The sequence below is a fragment of the Anser cygnoides genome, chromosome 10, assembly GCF_040182565.1.
Source record: "Anser cygnoides isolate HZ-2024a breed goose chromosome 10, Taihu_goose_T2T_genome, whole genome shotgun sequence".
Taxonomy (NCBI): domain Eukaryota; kingdom Metazoa; phylum Chordata; class Aves; order Anseriformes; family Anatidae; genus Anser; species Anser cygnoides.
In genome coordinates, this window is record NC_089882.1 from 9,694,975 (window position 1) to 9,720,363 (window position 25,389).

Here is a 25,389-nt window from a genome sequence, read left to right on the forward strand (position 1 = left end):
TTTTATCCAAGGTAGAGAGAGTTCTGCTAATTTATTTGACTAAAATGAGAGCTGGTTGAAATCCCTCAGCTGTGCATTATTGAGTAACGTTAATTTTCTTATTTAAACAGAAATTTTGAAGGACCTTGGGGAGAGGTGGTGTACTGGAGAACATCTTACTTGCTTGGCACCTGACAGCTAAAAAGTTTGGAGGTTTCCATGAACACGAGGCCCCTTGTGCTATTAACTACATAAGGAACAGCGTTATGCACTGAAATAGGAAATGCAATTTTCTTTTGATCAGCTTCCAAGATTAATAGCTGTGCAAGAATCTAATCCTTTCAGAAACCCAGCACAAATATTTCCCTCTTGCATCTTACAATAGAAAACTATTCAGGCAAAGTGGCTACACAAAAAATTAGCAACTAATTTGAGCTAATTTGGTGATTATGATCAAGCTGCAAGAAAAGAATTGTAGACAGAAGAAGTAGCTGAGAGTTCCCCCTTAATAAATGGCAGCCCAAAACTACCCCTGGCACTGACAACACACCGTAAGCCAGGATGGGCTCAAACCCATGGCTGCTGCTCTCATCAGCATGGTCACACTTTCAATATTATAACGGGGAGTTTCTGATGAGCTCTTGTTGGTGTTTATAGCACGAGCCCAGGCATAGCTCATTCTACAAGAATACCTTTGGCAAAAAAAAATTAAAAAGAATCAACATCTGTTACAGCTTTTTGACAACTTATTATTGCAGTTAAGTGGTTTCAGACAGGAGACAAGGTAATTTCCCAGAATTATCCATTGGGTCAGGACCCTCCCATCTGAACACCTATGGAGAAGAGAGCTCCCACTGTTCCAGCTCTTGCAGAACATGAGCATGAGAGGGAAAAAATGCCCTTCCCCCCCCCTTTATGATAAAAAGGAACTTCCATACTTCTGTCCTTTAAAACTTCTAGTGAATTTCTTTGTAGTAAAAATACACGGAAAATCTCAACTGTCAAGCCTGGTCCCTGTACTGGTCCCTATTCTGGCTGTGAAACCTGGAATTCCCCGAGTGCCCACTACTCTGCACTGGAGCCCCCGGGATGAGCATTGCTCTGTGGCTTTTAATTCTGTGTTATGAAGGACCCCCACCCGATTTATGCTGGCTTGACACACACCACCCATGACAAAAGTCCCTCTTCCTGCTCTTTTAAGGACTTGTTTCTCATCCTCAGAAGCAGTGCTGGGTGGTTGGTTCACTCCGGAGAGAGTCCAAACACCATCAGTAGTGCACCAGGTCCTCTGCTTTTTCGGGAACCTGTTCCCACCATGGGGCTGTGCAGGTGGCTGTGGGACAACAGGCCTACATTCAGCATCCTTCAAATCAACGCTGACTTTGGTGCTGTTAGAGCTGAGCCTTCGCCCTCCAAATCTTGCAGCTACACTGATGCAAGGCTGGCATAAACGAGATCAGAAACATTATTCATCGCTTTTAGAAGCCACTCGGCTGTATTTTTCAAGAATCATGACACACTCAGCTGAATTTTACCAAGAAATCAATTATCTACTAGCTATTACATTTATCAAAACAGGTCTCCAGCGAAGTAAATCATCCCCACCTTGCTCAAGCTGCTAGCACCAAGCCCATTACACAAGCACACCTCCCATTAGGGTGGATGGCAATATATGAACCCGGTACAGCTGACAGACATTTGCGGAGGATAATTATGGAGATTGCTAGAATATCAGTTACTCTGACATGTTAATGGTTTCTTTTTAATTAGATACACAGGCACAGGGGTGATTGCAAATAATTCAGTTGTTGCTGAGCTGACATTTCTCTACCAGGACAGGTCCCCAGACGCACCTCGCTCTGCACCAAAGAGCAGCCCACGGAGCACGAGAAAGTCCTTCAGCAAGACCAAGGCTGGGAGCACCATTTGTGAGCCAAAACCCAGCCCTACACGCCTTGTTCATCCCAACCTGCCCTGCTCATGGCAGTACCCCTGCCTGACCCAAACTGGAGACGAGGCGGATGGGGTTTGGGTCACGATACGCTGATAAACCACAGAGTTCCCATAAAAGTACAGTCGGTGTGGTGTGCGAGCTGCAGCGGTCACACCTGTAATTACTTAAGCTACAGTGAGTGGCAAAATGCCTTGATTTTGTGAACGGGGTGTCAGCAGACCCTGCCTTGCCTCTGCAGGGATGGGGTCCCTGGGCAGTGGGGAGAGCACGATGGGCATCAGCCAGGGTCCCAAGAGCAGCCTGGCTCTCGGGTCTAGCTTGTAAGCTCCATCTCCACCCTCGGGAGGTTGCCTGCCCAGTTTCCATGCCAGAACCCAGCAAAAAGTGAGAGCAGAGCCACTGGGCACCACCTTGTCGCCTGCCCTCAGACCTGCTGCTCCTGCCTCCGGAGCAATGGGCATGGGGGTGGTTTGGGCAGGAGCTTGTTGCCTCCTCTGGACTATTTTTAGAAAGCAATTAGAAAATAAATAGGTAAATGCTCTTTTAACCTCAGATATGAATACCTCAAAGAATTACCTTGCCATTACATGGGATTTATGTTTCCAGGCATGTGGATTTTCCACAACCGCCCAGCACCAGCAGAAAGACTCGCTTTGTCGGGTCTCAAGGTCACCAAATTGTTGGTTTACGAGGCTCCAACTGAAGCTGCAGGTGTCAATACACATGAAAGGAAGATATTTGTATACGGTGACACAAGGCCTTTCCACACAAATATTTCAAATGTTAATTCCTTATTTAAAATCCGTTCTGCAGACCCATTTTATTTTCACATCCTATGAGCCAAATTTCACAAAGTTCAATCCCTTTCCCAGCAAACTGGCCGGCGAAGCAGCTTTCAGCTCACTCGAGGCACCACAGCTGTGGCACTGCCACAGACCAGAGCTGACATTTTCCATTTTCCCAGAAATTTCTTCCTTGCAGCCCAGATTGAATGGCACTGGGTAAAAGAGCAGCGAGCTGCAATGTTTAACCCTTTGGTTTTAGGAGCAGGATGCAAAGCCCCCTGAATTTCCAGAATGGAGGCTAGCTTTATTAGTTTTCCAGCATCCCATGGCAATCCCATTGGATCCATATATGGACCTCTACACAGAGGCCATGAGTGCAAAACCTATATGTGCTTTAGCTTCTCTCTCTATTTATTTTTTTTAACTTAAATGGGAATAATGGAGCATGGCATTGAGGACGAGGGGCTGGCCCAGTAACTGCCCTTTGCTAGGATTTAAGGAGAAGAAAACCTCCACTCCTCTCCACGTTGCCTGCCACAGCCTCCACAAGGACAGGAGCTGCTCTGCTCAGCACCAGCCATTCTTGCTCAAAGACAATCTTCTGTTGTGCAGACATATAATTACTACATGTGGCATTCATAAAAACAATATCTTTTTTTAAAGCAATTTGTAATATCAGACATTGCAGCCCATTTTATTTGATGGAGCCTGACAACTTTGACCAAAAAATTAGATTTCTTTAAGCTGCAAATAGTCTTTAGCGGAAGCGGATTCAAATACAAACTCGAGTTGCCTCACACTATGCTGTGAATCACAAGGGAAACATAATTCATTTGCAGCAGTTTTCAACAAGAAAACTTGGCAGTCTTTCAGCAAGTTTCATAATTGCTCTATTTTAAACTTCAGCTCGGAAAAACGCTTGAGATAGCTCCTAGTTTTATTGAAAGGTTAATTTCACACCTACAGAAAAATATCAGCTTTCCATTAGCTCTAACGGAGTGTTAAATGCGAAAATTACAGGCCCCTCGCACAAACGTGCGGGGCCTGGCGCGTTTCTAACCCGCGCTGCTTTTCCATTCTTCCCGAGCAGAAGCAGCAGCGCAGTGGCAGAGGAAAGCAGCCCATGTTTGAGGCCAGGCTCCTTTCCCGTGCCTTCTTATCGCCCGTGGGCTGCTGCGAGGCGATGCCAGCACCACAGCTGGGAGCTCAGCGCGCAGGGTGCTGCTGCACCGCAGCCCACGCTCATCCCAGGGCAAAAGGGGACGTTTCCCCGGGACAAGCTTAGAGCCAAAATCCCAGTTCTTCGCATTTGTAGCAGTGGTTTTGGTTATCCCTGACGGGTGCAGACACTTCCTGGCTCCTGCAATCGTAACTTCTCGGAGCAACAAGTGTGTGAGTGCTCGCTGAGGGGGCGGAGGAGCCGGGTATATAAAGGAGCGAGTTTGTGCAATCGCATGCTCAGGGAAAGCCAGCAGGAAAAAACATAGCTTCTGCCTTCGGGAGAACTATGATTCAGTCACTACTTCATGGGGTGGGGTGGGGGGGAAGAGAGTCACGCTGAATTTTAAGTACCTGAAGTTCAACCTCACCATAAACTGTCGAGGGAAGAGGGGGAGGCAGGGGTTAATTAACCCCAGCGCATCCCGGTGCCACGGCTCTCTGCAAGGTGCACAGAGGAGTGGATGGCGCTCCCTTGAGCGGGCAGGGTGCCCTGGCATTGCTGCAGACTCCCCAGGGTTAGGGGACATGCTGGGAGCACAGGATTTTGGCACACACGTGGGTTCCCAGGATCCCCAGGAACAAGTCAATCACTACCTCATAGAAGAGACCTTGAAAGATCATCAGGTCCAACCTTCCACGGGAAGAGAGAGCGCCTAGATGAGATTCTCTTTCCAAATGCATTTGGTCAGGACGATAGATAAAGATGTGGAAAGCAGCAAGGGGCAGCAGCCCCCCGCCGGCGCTGAAGCAGGACTCCCCGGGCTGCGTTGCAGGCCTGGAGGCACCCTGCCTCTGTCAGGCTGGCACAGGATCTGCCAGGGATCTAAGTATTTCTGCCAAGGAAGGTATCAGTAAAATAACTGAGTTTCCTCTGGTTGCTTCCTTTCTTGTTCTGAACAAGTTTCTAGTTTCTCCCCATAATTATAAAAATAAATAACTCGGATGTCTTAGGTTCTCTTGTCTAGAAGCAGCAGGAAGGAAATGTAGCTTCTGAAAGAAGCTGCTGCCTTTGTAAAAATAAGCTTTCTTTTAACGTTTACAAGTTATCAGCATAGCAGAGGATCCTGGCAGGGATGAGCCGTTCTGCAGGAGATGGATGGGCGACTGCTGAACAAAGGCTTGCACAATTTGGCTGAGTTAGTTGAAAGTAGGAAAAAAAAAAAAAGTTGAGTGCCCAGCGAGAGCACCTCCAGGCATCGCTCTGCACATCCCAGGTGAGCACCATCGCTCATCCAAAAGGCAGATAACCTTTCTGCTGCTATCTGACATTCAGTCTCTGGCCTTTAGAATTGCTGCTCTCCTGATCTTCCTCGTGTAAATCATCACACTTCCCCTTTTTATGATATTCTAATTAAGAAAACTGTGATAACAGTAACTAATTATGTCCATAACACATTTTGAAGCGATCTCTCTGCCTGTCAACACTCAGAGCTGGAGTCTAAACTTTGGCAAGTGTCCCAGAGCCAAAAAAGGGTACGGAGCAAGATGCCAGTAACCTCCTGTCATTAATCTCAGATGAAGAAGTTCCTATGAACAACCAGAGACTTGTTTGCCGTCAGGCTCCCACATCCTTGTACAAGTTTTCTGATACAACTCCACTCTCCTAATAGCTCACTCAACCACAGTCTCTGTCGTTTTACTATCTCATTTTCCTGAGCAAACAGTGCCCTATGGAAACGAGCATAAGGATTGGGTACTGGGATGCACCACCAGCAGTATTTCATCTTTTAGGAGACACTGAACTACACCAGCCCTTTAAAACATGGCAAACAAATCAATGCAAATAAAAAGCTTCCCCAGACACACACAAAACCATCAAGTTCTGCAGCTGGAACCTCAAGGTGACAACATCTGTCATCCAGCTGGCAGGGGCTGCTAGGCACGTCGCACCAGAGGAAGGCTCCCCAGGCTGTGTTTTCTCCCTGCGGTCAGAAGGGAGAGCTTCCAGAGCTCCAGGAGAAGCCAGGACACAGGGATTTCCATGTGGGGGGGGAATACAATTGCATTTTAGCATTGCGAGACTGCGATGCTCTGCAGCCCGTGTACCTGCTTGAAAACAAACAAACAAACCCCTTACATTTCATAAGTTCCAGTAACGCTGTAATTAGCAGACACTCTCACATCTGCCTTGCTGGGACATCACAGAGGTGGTGGTGAATACACCTGATGGGAGACCCCACAAGCTACCGTCAGTGCCAGCAGGCTTCCCCTGCCTCCATCTCCTGCAGCAGCAACACCCCCACCTGCATCAGCAACACCCCCACCTGCAGCTGGAGCCCCTGCCCCGCTCCCCGTCCTGACTGGGACTTCTGCCCCTCACCACGAAGCCCTGCAGGCGTCTGCAGCCACCTGTCTTGGGGACTGCTGTATTTAAAATGCTGTAGAAACGCCTCCTGAGTTAATAACAGATATGGGGTCCAAGTCCCCCATAACATCTTTGGTCACTGAGTTTATACCATTTTTTTTTCCCCCCCGGTTTAATTCCTGAGAAAGTCATCTAACACATTCCACATTGCAACATGAGGTGTGGGCTGTCTGAATGCCCCAGCCCTGGGCTGTACCTGTGAAGTCAAAGGCAACCTGTCATCCCGATGACCACGGGGTGAAACTGGCTGCGCTCTGACCATTTAGAGGCACTCCGCACCACCTATAGCGAGGTTTAATCTTATAGCTATGTCAGACCTATGACTTACATCTTTTCACAGGACATTGATCACGTAGATACACACGGCCTACAAAATACATGCACGGCACAAGAGGTAGCAGAAATAAATACTGCGGCACCAACATCCTGTCTTATTTCAGCCTGCCAGCTTACAAGCGACATCGAAGAGGAGAGCGACGAGCACCAACTTCGCAAGGCCTCTTTGTATAATGCAATTGTATTTGACAGTGCTGCCGGTTGGACAAACCTCAGCAGTTTTGAGCTGAACTGTTAGGGTGGGGACTTGAGCAGCTCCGCAGTCCTGCTCAGATAGCACCTGGTAGCGTGCTCGGTGCTGCGCTGAGCGTGCTGCAGTTAGAGAGGGGCTATGGGTCACGTCTTGGGGGTAAACTTCTGCCACGTCTGACACAGCGGGGCCCTTCGTGACATGTAGAAAGCAGAGTTTATTAAAAGGACTAGATAACGAGCCTATTAACGGCGTTAATTTCACTTAGGTTATCATGGTTAAAAACCGCACAGCTTTTGCCAAGCCTGCAGGTGCAGTGCAGTTCCCTAGAAGTGGCAGGGGCGAATCACGTCCAGGCAGAAGCAGCCTCTGGGGTGGTGATCAGGGCACTCGTCACATCCTTTACAGCTTGCTTTAAGGAAGAAATATAGACCCATCCTTCTGTGACACAGGATGCACACTGTGAGCTGGATTTCAGGGGCGACACTTCATCACCACTTGGCACACAGCAAGCTCTGCCCACGAGCTAACACGTTTCTGTATGAACTAGGGGCAATATCGGGATGCAGACTGACCAAAAAAAGCTTGCAAGGCAGCCATGAAAAAATAATAGCCAGCACAAAGATGACCAATCGTTTCCTTCTGATGCTGTTTTCCAGATATTATCAGCAGATTTTTAGTTTCATTTATACCATTGCAATATATATCGGGGATACTTGCATGTCTCCTTCATGTTCACCCCAAGAACAATTTTACATGGTCAGAAGTTTTTGCTAAGAAACCTTTTCTGGGGATTTTAACCATACAATGGGATGCAACTCAGCATCTGTTCCCTTGGCAAACTACAAGCTCACATTTGTTTGGGGATATCAGCAGCTTTATTCATTATTAAGGATGATTCGGATGCCAAAGAAAGATTGGCATGTCTGAGAGATGCTCACAAATTGTCCATGAGTTTTAACACATGCCTCCCTATTTAAAGTTTACACCAGAAATATGGCATCGACCATCCTCTTGTCCTTAAAAATATTTCTAATTCATCAGCGGATGGTTTAGATCAAAACCAGAAAGCAGGAACAATTCCAGTGAACTGTCTGTGAGCAGTCCCTTGTCTGGAGGATACCCATCCATAAGTGATGAGCTGTTGATCACACTTTTTAAAAAAAGAAAAATACAAAAGTGCCTTGCAAATGACTGCTTATTGAGAAAGAGATCTAATTTGCAGCTTATCACCTGGCTGTGTCAGCTCCCATCAATAGCTGCCACCGCGTTACTGATGGATGGCACTTCTCCTCTAGCCCGTGGTGCTGCTGTCGTGATCCTGGGGGAAACCTGGTCAAAAAATGATGCTGCCGCTATCCAGAGCATTAGAGTTCTTTGCGCAGAGGAGCACAGCCAGCACTGCTGAGCCCTGCAGGCTCCAGTGGCCCCATTTCAGCCCGGATACGTCCAACTGGCCCAACGAGCAAGGCAAATGGCCACGGTGGCAAGGCAGGGGCAGCGAGCCCAGCTCCCTCTGCTGTGTTACAGAGGGAAGAACCGAGGGCTGGGCAGGTTGCTCGCGGGGACAGCCCTGGCCACACACCACTTCAGCTCTCTTATGTTCAGGAATCGAGGGAGAAAGAGTGAAAGCATTAAAGCAGCAGCTCTTCCCAAGACAAACAGCTGAGCTCTGCAAGAGGCAGAACATATTCAGAGAAGGCACCAAGAGACCCTCCCTGAGAAAAGCATGGGGCTGACCCCTTCCACACAAGGTCCCAGGAGGTCCCATCTGCTATAACCTCACACCGAGAATCTCTTTTGAGACACAATTTTATGCACCTTTTTCAGCCATATGTTTGAATATTTTCCTGCATATAGAAATCTGCTTCACTATCCTTTTAGGATAAGCTCTTTAACTGATGACCTCCACCCATATCGCCTATCTTCTGGCTGCAGCATTAAGACATGAACAGACTCAAAGTCAGCACGAGAGCACAGCTGCATATCCTCAAGCGCAAGCCATAAGCTTGCATTTGTAACTTTAAACGCTTGCATGCATGCACAGCTAGCTCTGATTTACTGGGACTGCAGCCCCGGCTCAACAAACCCAGCCAGCTTGCATCAGCCGTGCTTTAACGTGCTCAGCTGCGTGCTGCAGCAGCAGATCGAGATGTCCCTGCCTCTGACAGAGGGAGGAAGAAACCCCACAAACCCCACAAAGCCAACCTTGGATGTGAGTTAGAGCATGCTAAGTTAATTCACTTCAACCGCAGGGAGGGCAAGGGCCGGCCTCTCTCCCAGCACAAGCGTGTCCAAGCATCTCATCTAAAGTTAAAGGCCTTGCTATAATTTTTAGTAGGTATCTTGAAAGGAGTTGTGTGAAGATGCAATATTGCAAAGTCTAGGTTATTAGTATTTACCTTTCAGAAAGCTTTTTCAGAAGCTGTTTACACAGATGGGAAGGAGAAAAAAAAAGTCATACACAGGGTAGGTGCAGAATCTGTTGTGTATGAGACTCAGATCTACGCAGTGATTTGTCTGGGTAAAGGTTATTTAATTTAGTGAGATATGTTGTGCTCAAGTGTTTCAATTAGAAACCTGCTCTGAGCTGAGGATCTTTGATTACACAAAGAGGAGAGCAGTAATCACTTGGAGTGCTGCACACAAGGGGTGAGCAGCCACACAGAATCGCTAATTTGTGACTTCTTTATGCACTGCAAAACCACACACCTTAATGCTCTAGATAGGCCGCTTTATGCCACGTGACTAAATGCTCCGTGTATGAGCAGACAGCCATTCTCAGCCAGGTCATTTATCTTTCAAAACAGCAACCCAGCAATCTCGCCCTCTCTGGCTGGAGCTGCTCTCTCTAGGCACAGGCGTCCCAAGGTGGCTCCATTTCAACCTGCATCATATGAGAACATGCTGTGGGCAAGTTCAAGCAGACAGTGACACTGTAAGTTTGCCTCTCAACATGCAAACCATGACAATTGTTGTGCGCTGTGAAAGTACCAACACGTCGCCATGCACAGCGGCCACAGGAGAGCTGCTTCTGGAAACACAATGAGTCTCCTGTAGCCCAGGATCAGACCTCTATTTCTATAGGTAAAGTGTGGGAAGCCCGAGCTGCTCAAGGACTGATAACACACTAGAAAAAGTCAAACAGAAGAGGTACATACATGCATAACTATAGTTGGAGCAACATTTCTCTATATCCACCTCTCTATATCACCTCTGTCTGACACAGATGCTGTGGTGGTGTCAGAAGTGGTCTCAGCCTTTTTTTGCCACACTTCACACAAAGTACACTGCAATGGCCGTATTGTACTGAGCTGCAGACACACAGCATCGCCCCGTGATATCCTCAGGCATGAAAGAGCCCGGCATTGAGCCGGGGACCCAGCTGTACCCGTGGGTAGGACGCACGCCCGCCCTCAGCACCTGGGAGCAGAGCCCCACAGCCTGCTCCTGTCGCACAGACAACTGCTCGCAGTCCTATCACAGGGGGAGAAGAGAACTGAAAAGCCACAAACGCCTTCTTCAGAGGCGAGCCCAGACACTGCTGTTCTCTTTATGGCAGTTTTTAAGTGGTATCAGCATGCACCATGCTCAGCGGTGCAGCTGAAGTCTGTTGTGTCTGGGATCAGCAGACAGAGCTTTGCCTGCTGTCTTCACTGCTACATTAGCATGTCTTACATGAATTCATCAAATTAAGAGCCCTGCAGTAAAGCAGAGGAAAAAAAAATTATTGGAAAAGAGCTTAAGTATTCCACGCAGCTTTGCTTTGGCTACTTTGGCCAGCAGAGCAGCAGGCACACAAGGGAATGGATGGGCCGAGGTCTGGGCAGGAGGGCTCCCCGAGCACCACGGCACAGGCAGCCAGGAGCTGGGCTCCGACGTGCATGGAAGCTTGGAGGTGGGGTGGTGCACGTGCTGTGGGATGCTTGTCCCAACCAGTGGGCACTGGGGAGGGTTTGCAGCCTGCACCATGAACACAGGCAAGCACCTACCAGCAGAGCACTGGGAGCTGGGAGGTGGCTGGGCTAACAGCGCAGCACCAGGACCAGCAGCCTCTGTTCTTCTAAATAACATAAAACCTGTAAGTTTTTGGTCCTGTATTGCTAGGCAGGTTCCCCAGTCCCAGACCATACCTCCCCAAGGAGCCATTAGCTAATGAGTAATTGAGAGACCTGATTTCAGAGCAGCATCCCAGAGCTCACTCGTGTGCGCATCACGTGGAAGGCAGGGCTTGGCTCCCACCACACACACCTGTGAAGGGGGATCTCTTGAGAGTGAGCTGATGGCTTCTGTGGTAATTACCTTCAGGGAGATGCAGTTACAATGCAGCAGCGTATTACAGAAAAAAACAGCAAAGCAGCAAGTCTCTGTTATCAGCAGGGCCCCCTTTCTCTTTATTCTCCCTATAAATTAACAGACTCTAAGGCGGAGGAGTTTCTGAACGAACAACACATCAGAAAACATCCTTCATTAAATATTTGATGTCTTTTGGATTCTAACTAGCAGGGAAGGAGAGAAGACGACATTAAGTTAGGAAAACGGATGGGCTTGTATTCTCACACTCTTATCACAAAGAAACTAGTCCTCAGCTCACAAACAAACAAACAAAAATACATTTCAGAGACGCTAGCCACAACTGCCGCTGATGGATGTCCCTGTTCTCACTGAGATCAACACCGTAGGCATGAGGAATGACTAGCTCAATACTGGATTTCAAGAGAGCTCTGGGACAGGAGCCAGGGTGTGGAGACCTGTTGGCCTCAGCACCTGGCAGACCGGGGGGAGCTGCATCACGCAGAGCAGCAGCAGCAGGAAGGGACCAGCAGCAGCAGGAAGGGACCAGCAGCAGAGGTTACCCCATAGGGGGTAACCCCCCCCAGACCCCACACTGGGCAGCAGAGACCTGCCTCCTCCAGCAGGCATCCGATATCTCAGGACATCAGGGCATCGCCCCTGCCATACCACAGGCCTCCAACATCCAGCCCAGCCCAACCTCACAGCTATACCCTGCGAACACACCGAGCTTTCCTCCTAACCCAGCTCTGCTGCAGGGGCAGCTCCTGCCGTGCTCTGGGGGTACAAAGAGCCTGCAGCTCCCCTGTGCTCCCAAGGGCTATAATAAATACTGGAGAAGAATTAAGCATTGCTGCTTCATTTGATATGCTTACCCACTCTTTCCCTCACGTATACTTGAGCACTCTCAGCATTGCTTCTCCTCGGGGTGCATTCAGCAGAAGGCTTTAGGTGCTCATTAATTAATGCCTAATTTGTGTGGGCCTCTGCTTACAATTCTTATGCAAATTGCTCTCAAATTGCGTTCTGTTTTCAGCTGAGCTGAATCCGAGCACTAAAATACCAGAAGAGGAAAGACAAATTGGGGAATAAATGTGCAGGTAATAAAGCTTCTCTATTTCTCAGAGGCTTTGCAGTACCCTTGGGTCATGTGTAGTACAAGCATAAATTTAGAGAAAAGATAAAGAACATTGTAAAGGCTGAGTCTCAAAAAAATGCAAGTTAAGAGCTGCTGATGGGAAGAAACTGCTGCTAAACACTCATTGATGTGTCGGCTATTAATGTGATGTTTTTACATAAACTGATCTTCCTCCAGGAATATGATAGATTTTTACCCAAGTAGAAAAGAGGAGCTTCTCCATATCATTTAATCACTGTGTGTGTTGCCCAGCATTAATACAGGATTTGACAAAGCCACCTTTAATACGATCTCTTTTTAATTTGTGGTCTTTATTACAGCTTGTTGTAGCTGCCTAATTAAAGTTTGTCAAGGAAGTAATCAGCCTTATTTCCGTAGTGAGAGCAGTCTAATAAGAAGGTAATTTTGCAATTTGTTTTCTTTAATTGATTAGACAAAACCCTATAAAAATCCTCATAGTCAGGCACAAACCCAAGGAAATGGTGACACCAACTGCAGTGTGTGAGGAAAGGGGATGTTTCACCTCTGGTGGTCTGTCCCTGATGTGGTTTTCATACATGTCAAGCACAGGGATATTTGCAGCTCTCAAGAAGCAAACTCTCTCACCTAAAGCCTAACCTGCATGTCTCTGTAAGTGCACGTGGTTTCCAAACAAACCCCAAAAGAGCATCAGGTGGAGGCTGGACCCAAGCACAGAACAACTAGCTCAAGAATAATCCACCAGCAGATGCGGGAAATGGGTCAGCTTTGGGCACAGACTTCCCCCAACAGCCCCAGCGTCAAAATAAACCACGCTTGTACTCCTGGAAAAAGGAACCAGAGAAACGACTGGAGGGCTCTGGGACACTGCTGGAGGAGAATGAAAGGGCTCGGGGCTGGGCTGTAGATCTTTTTACTTGTCCCCACTGAAGGAATATTTGGTTCATCTCCAGTAGTACCCAGCTTTGTTTTTCAAACTCAAGCAGAGGGCTAGTGTACATCGATATATCCAGACAAAAAGTTACGCTGACTTTAGCTGCTTTTCAAAGATCTCATAGTTCGTTTTGTAACACTGACTAACACTTACTGAGCCTCACAGCAATCATTTGCAGTAAGGCAAGACTTTTGCTAAGGATCATTTACCGTGACACTTGTTCTCTTTTGCCCCGGTGACAGCAGGGTGCCCAGAGGCTGCTTAGTTTTGGTGGGTCGCGAGGGTGGGGAAGCTCCTGAGATGTCATTTATTGATCATTCAGGACAAACACAGGTTTGGTTTTGCCCACTGATGAACTTCTGCATTTATTCAGCTGCTATTTTTACTGGAGGGTTGGAAACTATCCCACCCGAGGAGCTGCTTTCCTCCGATGAGAGGTCCTGGCCTCATTGATTTCAGCAGCAGCTTCATGGGAGCGTGCGCTGTGCCTTGCGTAGCTCTGGCCATCAAAATCCAGCAAATGGCAACTCAGAAAGCCAGATCAAGGGTGAAAGGGAAAGAAAGGAAGAAGGACGAACGAGGCACCGCTCCAGCTGTGCACAACCGGCCTCTGCTACAGGCACCCAGCTCTGAACTTGGTTCAGTTTGGGGGAGCACGGTTTCACCCCCTCGGTATGCCTGGGAGGCTGGGGCTGGCTCTTGTTATGGCTACACATAACATAAACTCACTCCTACAATAATAATGAATAAAAGATAAGTCCCGTGGCTTTGAATCTATCTAAGTCTAATGGCTGATTTGTGCAGCTGGGGATTGGAGAGAGAGCCCGATATATCTGGCTGCTGAACATCATTTGCTGTTTACCTTTGCTGGAGGAGGACTCGGGACCAGGGCTATAAACACTCGGAGGGTGAGGGAGCAGCAGATGAGCGAGGAGAGGAGAGGAGACGTAGCTCCGCTGGAAACCTTGTAAAGCACTGGCTGCAGTAAAAGTCAGTGCAGGAATTAAAAGCTGTCAGTTCAGCAAGCCATAAAAACCCACACCATTTCTTCTTTATCTAGCTTCCCTGACTGAGCCTGAAACAAAGAGCTTTTCTTTTTTCCAGGAGGCGTTTCAGAGTGCTCCTTTGTGGCTCACAAACCATAGCACTTCGGAAGGAACATAATTCTGAGACAAAGCTTTTCATCCGCTCTGAAGCGAGCTCCCGAGGGTATGCACCACGTAGCATCTCTCTGAGTCAGGGCAGCACTCCTGAAGAGGAGATAACTGCTGTCTTGGTAGGCTGACATGCAAACCTGTGCCCCCTCCGCGGTGACCTGCAGAAATCACCGCAGGAGTGCACGTGGCAGGCAGCTGCCAAGGTGCTTTTGCGGGCATGCAGCTAGACCAAGGTGGGAGCGTGCAACCCAGACAGGCTTTATTTTACATAAAAAAGTAACACAACACTTTGAGGGGAGAAGAGACAGGGCAACATGTCCCTCAGCAGGCAACGTTTCAGGCCTCAGACAGAAGGCCTTACTGAAGGTGCAATAACAGCAAGCCCCTCAGGGAACATATTTCTCTTTCCTAAAAGTTTTATGCAGTTTTGCAGGCACAGTGTTTGCGGCCTCAGGGTCCTGGCAGAAAGTTCTCCATGCAAAGCTCTGCTGTGCTTCACCCCCCGAAAGTCAGCGGGCTGGGGTGTGAGAGCTCCCCTGCAACCTGGGAGGGCGCCTCGGTGGTTCGGCTAAAGCAGAGTTTCAAAACCTTCCAAGTCCAGCAGGCTCTACTAAAGCCAGATATGAAGTAAGTCTCATGGGGAGAACCAGTAGCTCTAGGTGAGCTAATCAGAGTACGAGAATGAAGCTGCCTCTCTGAGACAATAGTTGGAAACAGAAGCTGAAGATCTGAGGCTGAAGCTTTCAGCCCAGCTCTCCTGACCCCCATGGCTCCTCTGGCAGTCATTTGAAAGCTCACAGACCCGCAGAGATGACTCAGGCTTCTCCAAACAGAACTTAAGACATAGATCTGAAGTCTGCAGAGCCTACCTGAACAGTACAGCTGCAAAAATCCCAGTCCAGGCCCACAGAGGTCAGGTTTTGACTAGCTGCTCTTCACGCTGCCTTCACTTCCAGGAGTGGGATCGGATATTGATACGATGCTCACACTTGCAGAAGGGTCTGTAGTTTTCATCAATTTAGCTGCCAGCTCGACTCCTGAGCACTCGTGTGGGCTCTGCTATGAGAAATCGATGATGAACTCCCATCGCTTCCAATAGGAGCGAGCTAGGAACAAAATAAAGCACAACAGTAGCCTTTTAAGGAAGCTTTTAGCCAGCTCCCCGAGGATGAAGCCAGACATGCTGTCTACGCCAGATCAGCTTCAAAGCCGTCAGCTGAGAGTGCTCGGGGCAGCCACAAATAGCCTGAGCTGATAAAAGAGCACCTTCCACAGCCGAGCTGCAAACTTCTGCCTACTCCTACCTGTAAGAAGATGCTGGGGCTCTTCCGAGTGCACCCCCCCTGCTTTTGAGCATCGGGCAGGACTGTCAAGGGCAGGTACCCAAGGACTGGCACACAGTTCCAGTTCTGCTACATGCACCGAGCACTCACTGTTTTCTCTGCACCTCTGGTTCTTTCCCCACCGTTCCAATATCTATGCTGTTGAGGAATTACTTCTTACTCTGGATTTTTGCTGTGCTGCGCACAATAGGCTTTTGATGGAAGCCAGGCACTCTGGATGCTAGTGCACAACAGGGACTGCATTAGAATATGAAGGATTTGCACATGGTGAGACGACTGAGTGAACTGATCTGACAAAAGGCTCTTAAGTCATTAATTCAAGTCACGCAAGATTAAGAAATGTTTCAGCAATAACAGAAACTGTGTTAGGACCTTAGCGATTTCAAAGAACACTTTCTTAATTGGCTTCACAATATTGTTCCTTTTGCCTTTTTGTTGTAACAGAGGGATATTAATAAATTCATGTTTTCAAAGTCATCAGCGGCTCTCAAACAAGCTTTTCAGGGCTATGCCATGATTTCTTTACTTTGGTGATGGGAAAAGCCTTCTAGGGACTCTTGCATTCAATCTGCCTTTCTACCCTGGAGAAGGAGCATCTGCTTTTTCCATAAGCTTTCACAGAAAAAGCAAGGGGCTGGGGGAAGAGGTTGGGCTCACATTAACTGTACAAAGCTGCGATGCCCACATGGATGAAGCTACCAGAATTAGGCCTCGCTTTGATCTGTGAATATTTACCCTCCAGGTCAGGCCAGGCCCTTGCCCTGGGACCAGCCCCACCACCCGAGCAGCCCTTTCCCTGCTGAGCTCCATCCCCAAACCCATTCACATTGCTTCTTTCAGCTCCATTACAAGCTGCAGAAAGACACAGACCTGTCCTCTCTAAACAGCTGGCTGCCGTCCTCCTGCCACAGCTTGACCAAAATCCAATGCAAAGCATCCTCTTCGTTTCTGGAAGCACTAAGAACCTTTTCATGCCAAGGAGTTAAATCTGGTTACACAGCTGACGTTAATTTCCCTCTTTTAGCACCAAAGGTTTTCATCCCATCCTGTTTTATATATATTTTTATGTACCAAAGCTAAATCACTGTCACCTTTTCAAGCAAGGGAGAGGAGAAAAGGAAAGGGGTTGCACTGTTTTGCTGGTTCGCCCAGAGGCCTGCTAAATTCTTACCGAGGATGCTCTGTTACTGGCGTGCGAGAACGCTTTTTGTGCCCCGGAGGACTATTACGGAGGGCTAAATGCTGGCTGTGAGGCAGGACCTTACAGGAAGGAATCAAAGCAAGCATGAGAACGATGAGCATTTAGCACCAAGGCCCTGGCCCTAACCACGCAAGGTGGTAGGTACCACCCGGTTCCAACACCTGCACTTCATCAGCTGCCCTTTTCCCACTCCCCTAGTCCTGACCATCCCTGAGCTTATCTGCTCTCTCTCCTCTTCACATTTTCAGGAAATAACAGGCCCAGCTGACTGACACGTTGAACTAAGTCACCCCTCTGGTCACACGAGCACACCTCTGCCAGAAGACGCATTGCAAAGGCTGGACTTGGAAATTCCTTCCGCAGTGATCGCTCATTGAACGGGCCAGCTGGAGGAGGAAATAAAAATAAATAAATAAAGCTCCATCCAGAAGGCTCAGCCTTAAGGCGAAAAGCACGTGGATTAACTCAATTCTCACTGAAGGCTGCAGCAGATTGCCCCACGGGTGGCAGTGGCACACCCCACCACGGGTGCTGCTCCACGGACCTCCCTGGGGGCTGCAGGGCAAGAGTCGACCCCGGGCTCAGCCCCTGGCACAGACACGAAGCCCTCGGCCCTATTTCACAGCCGTTCCTGCCAGGACACTGCCCACAGACACTTTCCCTGCACAGAAGCGAGGTCAGGCGGGTTTGGACAAGACTTTATTCCATTTGAAAGGGAACAGCAGAGGGGATTCAGGCACTCGGTGTTATCTCTGTGCGTGTTTCACTCCCACTTTCCTTGTAAAGTGCAAAGCTATTTCTTCCTTTAAAGCACCGGTCATTTGGTGGTTTTCATGTTTTTGATCTCCTGCAGCAGGTCAGACATTAGAGTGAGACTGACCAGCAAGATCATGAAATCTTCAAAGTCAATTTTGTTCTCTGTCTCCTCATCCAGGGCAGAAATTACTTCCTGGTATTTTGGTTTGTTTTCCTGGCCCTATGGAGAATTTTAAATGGAGAAAAAAAATAATTAAGCATTAAGTTCCTTTTTTATTGTATCATCTGTAAAGAAAAAAAAAAAAAAGCATCATTTTTCGTTTCCTATATTTCTATTCAGGATTTTATGTTCGCATGCATATTAGTTTTTCTAAAGTTATCCCCAAAAACTCAAACAGAAATATTATTGTAATCGGACAGGAAAACAACCAGTCCCCAAAGTTTCCTGGATGCAGAATACATCTTTGAGAAGATACCTAACCACGACTGAAAATCTGGCAGTGATGAGTGCAGCTGGTAATTGCAGCCTTTCTACCACTTGACAAAACTCCTGTTCTTTTTGGTTTAGAAAGAGAGAAAAAAAAATGCAAGAAGTTTGCAGCCACCAGTACTTCTGTAGCTGGTTTTCCACCACAGCTGGCTGCTGGTTTTACTGGGGGGTGGGCGATGGATGGCGAGGTGCACATGGCTCCGTAGCACGGGGTCAGCGCTCTGGCAAACTCCCAAATCCCTAATTAAATGCAATGGGTTTCTTACCCCATAAACACACAAATACCTGTCATTATATGAGTTTTTTTTTGTTTTTGTTCATTTGTTTGTTTGCAATTGCCCTACTTTATCAGCAACAATATAAGCAGGCACGTCAAGAGTGATTTATTGCTGATTCTCCTCCTTTAGCCCCACACCAGACTCAGGCTCAGCACAAAGCAACTAATCCAAAGGCGTTTTTCCCAAGCCACCAGCTCCTCACCTAGGATCACCCCGTGGATGGATGCGCACACAGCCCGAGATGCCCACTCGCCCAAACTCTCACCTGTATGAAACTCAAAAACTGGGTCTGCAGCAGGTTTTTGGTTTCAGCTTTGCTGAGTTTGCCCTCGGGGTCAGCAGCGTTGTTATACACCAGCGCAGCAGTAGCAACAGCTTTTTCAAGGTCTGAGCCTTTTTCTAGAGCTAGGGGGAAAAATGTTGCCAGCCTATCAGGAGAAGCAGCGTTTGAGGTATAATTGAAAGGAATGTGTCAGAAACATCCTGAGTGGGTGGAAATCAGCGTAGTTCCATTAAAGTTAATAAGCCTGAAACTGTTTGCACCCACAGAGGACCTGGCCTAGATTTTATTTGGAGTGGGCCAGCAACACACCTCCTGTCCCGTGGAAACACACCCGAAGGCAGGTTTCACGTGGCCGGGGTGGGCACCAGCAGGGATGTAGGGTTGTGGGTGAGACCTGCCCGGCTGTCCCCTCCTGGGGACCTGCTGTGCCATGGGGACAGGCCACTCCAGACGCCTCTTGGGTGCGTGGGGACCCCCTGGGCCCTCTAGCAGGGGAAATGCGACCCAACAGATGTGCCTGTGTCTGAGTATCAGCGACAGAGCTGCATGCTAGTGTTGCCATGTATTCAGGATTCTGGCTAAAACATTTGGCTGGGTTTATCCCCTCACTCCTAAACCACTTCCTAAAGACCATACGTTCCCAGCAGGTACCAGAGGTGGTTTGGGCTGTGATTTTAAGGGAAAGGCAAGCAGAAGAGGAGACATGGATGAACGCTGGGGCATCCAGGGGCAGTGAAGGGTCCCCTTACCTTTTATTGATGCCAGCTGCTTGGCTATAGGTATGCTGGTAGGGAGAGAGAAAGGACACACAGTTATCACCTGGTGGATGGAGCATGCATATGGTTTCTCCATAATAAGCTTTCTCCCTTTCATTTTATGTAATCCCCCAGAAACCTGGGGCTTCCCAAAGGAGACTGTCTTTCCTTCGCAGCAGGAAGATCAACATCCCTCACAAGCGGCGCACAGCATCACACAGCTCCCAGTTCTTAACCTAAGCAAGTAGCCTGGAGTTTTTATTAAAGATGATAATTAAATAACTTGATCACTGGAGAGAGGCACTGCAGCCTGCGGTAGGTCTCTTCCTGGAGCTGTTTCATGTTCTGAAGAAGTTTCTCGGTTTTGAGCCCAGCCCCAGGGAAGCACAGAGGGCTTTGCCGTTCCCTGCCCAGGGGTCCTCCCGCTTGGGAGCAGACACCGATAATAAATTTAACATTTTTGCAGATAAATAGATCCAGATAAAGCCTTTCACGAACAAATCACCAGAGATACAAAGAGCAGAGCAGTCACTTACCGCTTGGGCATCCCCGCTGCGGCTGGAGGGCTCTTCTGGGGGGCAGCAGGACTGACGGAGTAGTGCTTTGTGCTGGGGACGCTGGCCTTGCAGCCACACATCGTGAGGGCAGGCTGTTTGTGATCTCTAAGCAACTGGAGTAACAGCAAACAGGTGGATTCAGGCTCTGCCCCGTGCAAGCAGCCTGCCTGCAGCCGTGCCCCATCAATAATGTAAGTGCTACCTGCTGGTCACGGGACCAGCAAATACGTGGGTCTGAACGGCCTCTGTGACGTTGGCAAGCGGAGTGGCTCTGTATTTTCTGGGAGAATTTAACAGAAACAAACCAGACTCAGATGGAGCCTGAATCTGTGGGGATGTAAAACTGCACCAGGACTAACTCAGCCACCAAAGCAGTACCCATTATCATTTCAATCAGAAGCCTTCCTGGTGTTGGGCTAATGTAACTTGCCCTGTGCTACGGAGAGAGCTGCTCCTGTAGACAGTCAGAAACCAGGTGTCTCCCAAATCCTGACCCAGCATCGTCCTAGGAGAGCACACTCCTGCTACGACATTCGCTCCCCCAGCGCAGCACAAAGCGCTCTGCTCCTGCCCCAGCTACTAGCACAGCAGCACCCAGCACCACGCCTTGGCTTCGGTTTTTCCCCGAGCAGACACCGCCTGCCTCCAAAAGCAGCACCGAGCCATCTGGCAGAGCAGTCGCGCAGCAGAGGAACTGGAAGGGCTCTGATGAACTTTGTTATTTATTGGCATGGATATGGCTCTCAGGAAACCCACAGCTTGTCACACCACCCATCTCTGGGCACGTTCTTGCCGAGCATCCTTTGCCTAGAGGTGTCTGGACAGGGTGACGGTGACCTAAAGGGCCGAGCAGCTATTTTCATCCTGGGGGGTCTGTTAAAAGGTACTGACTTCAGCTACCTCGTCCAGCACATCCTTCCTGGGGAAAAGATACAACGCGGTGTCAAAACTTCCCAGAATGAGACTTTATGTAACAGGACACGCAAAGGAGACTGCAACAGATGGCCTAGAGAATTAAAATGTTTTCCTCGTTTAGTAGAAGCTAAATTACTGAAGGCTAATGAATAAGGATGTTCACCACCTTACTGTTCCTGGATTTTAATTATCTTAAAAAGCATGGGAAAAGAGAACCTTTAATTTTCCATCTAAGAGTGTCATTACTCAAACAATTCAGAGCCTTTTTCTGAGAGGTTTAAGCTGTCTTAGATCTCTAGTGCGTTCTTTAGGACTGGCTCATGAATAAAACAGAGCCTATAATTGCAATGACGCAGCCAAAACACATATAATCAATGCTCATTATCCCATCAATTAACACACTAAAATTAAACAAGAATTCAGGCTTAGTAATCTGCCATAAGCTCTTAAAAAAAAAAAGTCTTGATATCACGTTGAAGTGATAATTCCCTTTTACATCTGTTGAACCATACAAGAAGGCATGAAAAGCCTTACATCCTGGTTAATCCACAGAACGGGGGTGTTTGGTCTCAGCATCCGAGGTAAAAAGGAGAGCGAGGAACAGCCCCCGTCGCGTGTTTATCAGCTACAGGCAGTGCTGGGAGCTGCCGAGCAGAGCCAGCTCCCTGGGTTTTGGGCTCTTTCCATCGCAGATCAGATTTCAGCTCAATTTTATTTTATTTTTTTTTAAATTTAGCTGACTTTTGGGAGCCTGTTCTCCAGAGCAGGTGATTTCCTTTGCTGGGGCATTAGCAAGCCCAGGCAAGCCTGGGAAACTTTCTCTCTCTAGGATGTATTAATTAGTGTACACAGGAGTGTTAGTGCATTACAGACACAGGGTAGCACAAGGATAACCCTTGCTTTTGCAAGCGTTGATCAGCTTTGAAGACAGCAAGATTTTGGCTGTATGTGTTGGTGCAGTATTCTGGTCAGCAAGGTGCGAGGGAGCGGGGCCATCTGTTCTGTATCTATTTTGATCCACTCTATTTATGTTTGAGATATCCAGGTGCTTCTATCAGGCAATTTTTAGCACATTTCACACGTTAACAATACTGTCTGCATAAAACATGCAACCTGATGCTTACGACTACACAATCTTTACGTGCAGTTCAGTTCGGATTTTGCAAGCGCTGCAAAAAGCCTCTGCCTCCCCTTCCTTTTTGGTGCTTTCCCAGAGTTTTCCCGTCCCTTCTAAGAACTTCCTGCCATTCAGGACGACTTATGTTGCAACACACTTGTGTGCATGGTGTCCTGGCTCCCTTAGCGATGCCCCTACAACAGCAGCCAGAGGCAGGTGTGAGCTTGCCCGTGCTGGGGCAGGGGCGGTGGCACAAGGGAGTGCCTAAAGCTGCAGATGCTCTCGTGCCCTTTTCCAGCCAGCCTTCGTTTTTGCAGCAAACTCCCAGGAGCTGCAGAAGAAGGGTTGCTAACTTGCACCCAGGGAGCTAACAGCCTGATTTCTTTGTGACCAGAACGTGGTCGTTTTGATCTTGCCTGACGTGAATTTTTTCCCCCAAAGGGTGAGGACTGGGAAGCCCCCACGCGATGCTCCCAGGTCTCACTGTGCAGGCTGAGCTCCGTGGGCTCAACCCCAGCACCGTGGTGGCTGTGGGACCACGGCAGCCTGCTGACCCCCAGCACTGCAGCCTGCTTTGGGGACATTTCCGTGGAGCCTGCACCTAGAGACAGGGACACTTCGTCTCTAGAGGGAAACAAAAAAGGCAGCTCAACAGAAGGAGGGTAAAGCTGACACCAGCCTCCTGCTGAGGCTTCCTGATTGCCTTTATTGAGCTCACACGCTGCTAAGCATCCAGAAGAAAACAAAACCCAAGCCTGCGCAAAACCTGAACCTAGGAGTGACCAAGGAGAGGTCCCCACCCGGGAGGCACGGACACCTCAGCCCACCTCCCTGCCCCATGCAGGAGATGGCTGCGTGTGGCGCTCAGCCTGGGGTCACGAACAAATAAAATGTTAATGAATCCCACTGCTGAGGCAGAGCAGGTAAAATGCCATTTAAGAAAAGCTATTAGAAACAGGCTGTCTGCAGGGAAACATCGTTTGTCATCGCACGCCCAGGCACTTCTCAGACGTGGCACATAGCACAGGCCAAAATCTGCTCGTGCTTCCCGTGGGGCTGCCGGGGAGCTCAGCGGCCGCAGGGGTCCCTGGCACGCAGGCACCCAGCTCCCTCGGTGCCCTTGAAGATCTATCATAGAAAAGATATAAGGCACGGTCCCAACAGTTTTGGTATGGCATTCGTTTTCAGTGTGAAGTCTGAAAATATTATTACCAAATAATCTTCCCTCTGAGACACATTTGGCTAAAGGAAGATTAGACTTTAAAAAGGCAGCTATACTCATTAAAAATGGAAAATCTTATTAAAGAAAGACACAACAATAAAAATGTTAGAAAAGAAACTGGTTGCTAAATGCAACAAAAGGGATGCCCCCCTGCTCGACTACTAAAATTTTATAGAAAAATGCTAACAAAATCCAAATCTTCACACTAAGGACATATGCGCTGATGGACGATGGGACAATCAGTGCCAGATATTAATATTGAAACACGGATTGTTGCTGCTCTTAGAAAATTCCAGGAGGAGAAGCTCTTGGGTTTAGTAGCAAGAGGGAATAGAAAGTAATCCTGGAAAAGAATAGCTGAGTCAAGGAGAGCATAAGGTAAGTAGCCCATCCATTCACATACATGCAGATTTTGACCTGCAAAAAGGGAGCAAAGCAGGCAGCAGAGGCAGCTGGTACCCAAAGCCATGCTCCCTGCCCTCTCCAGCCCCTCTCCTCATCCCATGGAGGGGATGAAGCTGCAGCTCTGCAACATCCTTCCCTCCCCAGTCAAGGGCAATGGGGAAATCCCCAAAGAACACGTGAGCATACCTCTTGCTTGGTTGGGAGGCGCACGGAGAGAAAGTCCTGCGCTCCCACCTCCCTGTCGTGCTCACAGAGGTACCTGCCTCTCCTCCTCAGCGCTACACTTGGTAATGCAAATATGCTCCCATCCAGGGTAACTGAGAAATGGGCTATAAAGAGAAACACATGGGAAAACAGGAGGGACAGCACAGAAGCTCAGCTAACATTTTTTTCTCCCATGCTGACCTAGTTATTTAACTAACTGGCAGAGATACTCACTAATGATGGAGAAGAAAAGCAATCGGTCTGCCAGCAGCAGTTTCACAGAGGATGCTAGAGTTTACTTAGCTATTTGTCTTAAAACCAGGATACATCAAATAAAGTCTTTGCTGTCTTGCTGCTTGACATTCTGCTGTACAGTCACTATTCCCTGTTCAAATAAACTTCCAATTCCTCAGCGATTGCCAAAGGATGTGATAAGACCTGAATCCAGATGAACACAGAGGAAGCATTCAGAAACATTTTCTTATGTAACACAGACAAGTACATGTATCATTTTTGTTTTCACTTGTGCTACCGCCAGAGTATATTAATCTGAGGAGCTGTAGATGAAGAGATTTTCCATCCCTTCTAATTCACAGTGAAGACTAGTCCCTGAAGGATGTGTCGGACAACCACCAGCTCATCTGTTCTGCGTGGCAGCAAGGCAGTAGTGTACCTGTGGCCAACCAGTAAAGCAAAGGACAAGTCCTTCATGAAAACATGTGCCTTTTTTACTGCTTTTGTCAACTATAGCACTAGCTCTGCCCTTCACGAGACAATCTTTGCAAAATCTTAGATTAGGGGTTACACAATTAATACCCAAAATAAGTCTACGTCTCACTTCCACCAGGAACAAACCTCAGCAAAACTCAAGTTTCTGACACTCAGCATAGAAAAGTTTGGAAATGGGACCCTAATCACCTAGGTGGAAAAGTTGATGAAGAAAAATTTGGATCACACAAAAAGCGTACTCCTCTACCTCTAAGAGAGAGGCCTTGAGTACACAAGTTACGATAGTCCCAATCAACTAATACAAAGTGGATTTAAAAAATAATAAAAAATTATGAGGGAAAGTAGGATGAGATGTGAAGAGCCCATTCCCATCCCTCCCCACTAGCACAGATTTCAATTTCTTTTCGCTTGCCTATATTTAACTTTTTTCCAAACTTAAAAATGAAGGAACAAAAGAACAGAAAGCCAAAATAAATTTTTTCAGACCCAGAAAATTGAATTTTGATCCCATTTGGAATACAAGGACATTTAGTTATTCAAGTTTGTCTGTTCTTCAGGTTGAGAAGTGGCTTTTCCAGCAATCCACAGAACTGGTGTAGTTAGCACAGCGCAGGGCTAGTCCTACTGACAGATGGAAAGAGAGGCATAGAGGTGGGCAGATATTAAATTGCACAGTTTAATTTTTGTTTAAACTTATGATAGTGACCTTTAATGACAAGTATCTGTAGAAGTGTTGTACTCCACTGAACATTAAAACAAACCTCATAAAGGTGTTGGAAAACAGTGAGAATATGACCAATAAG

At 47.9% G+C, this 25,389-nt stretch overlaps 1 protein-coding gene and 1 long non-coding RNA gene across 4 annotated transcripts; both read right to left on the reverse strand.

The window, feature by feature from the left end:
- Positions 1-559: 559 nt before the first annotated feature.
- LOC125184090 (uncharacterized) lies at positions 560-12,140 on the reverse strand. The gene is made up of 3 exons (XR_007167391.2): positions 11,999-12,140; positions 2,510-2,638; positions 560-1,420 (listed from the first exon to the last, which is right to left on the reverse strand). It is a non-coding gene; the product is annotated as an uncharacterized lncRNA (long non-coding RNA).
- A 2,655-nt stretch (positions 12,141-14,795) lies between these two features.
- On the reverse strand, positions 14,796-20,240 carry SNTN (sentan, cilia apical structure protein). Of its 3 annotated transcripts, none has more exons than XR_010833990.1 (5): positions 19,974-20,240; positions 19,432-19,466; positions 18,665-18,804; positions 16,545-17,851; positions 14,796-15,387 (listed from the first exon to the last, which is right to left on the reverse strand). XR_010833990.1 is itself a non-coding variant. In XM_013180396.3 (4 exons), exons 1-4 carry the CDS (start codon positions 20,072-20,074, stop codon positions 17,693-17,695), a joined length of 435 nt encoding a protein of 144 aa, XP_013035850.1. In that variant the 5' UTR covers positions 20,075-20,240; the 3' UTR covers positions 14,796-17,692. The 3 variants fall into 3 exon arrangements, 1 of the variants encoding a protein (XP_013035850.1); XR_010833989.1 differs by having other exon boundaries at positions 14,796-15,437; XM_013180396.3 differs by having other exon boundaries at positions 14,796-17,851.
- Positions 20,241-25,389: the final 5,149 nt, after the last annotated feature.

Bases quoted from the DNA above. Each gene is read 5' to 3' on its own strand.
- SNTN (XM_013180396.3), bottom strand. From the start codon at position 20,074: ATGTGTGGCTGCAAGGCCAGCGTCCCCAGCACAAAGCACTACTCCGTC. The intron at 18,805-19,431 runs GTAAGGGGACCC...TTTTCCCCCTAG, and splicing joins GCAGCTGGCATCAATAAAAG to CTCTAGAAAAAGGCTCAGAC. The intron at 17,852-18,664 runs GTGAGAGTTTGG...AATTCTCCATAG, and splicing joins AGTTTTTGAGTTTCATACAG to GGCCAGGAAAACAAACCAAA.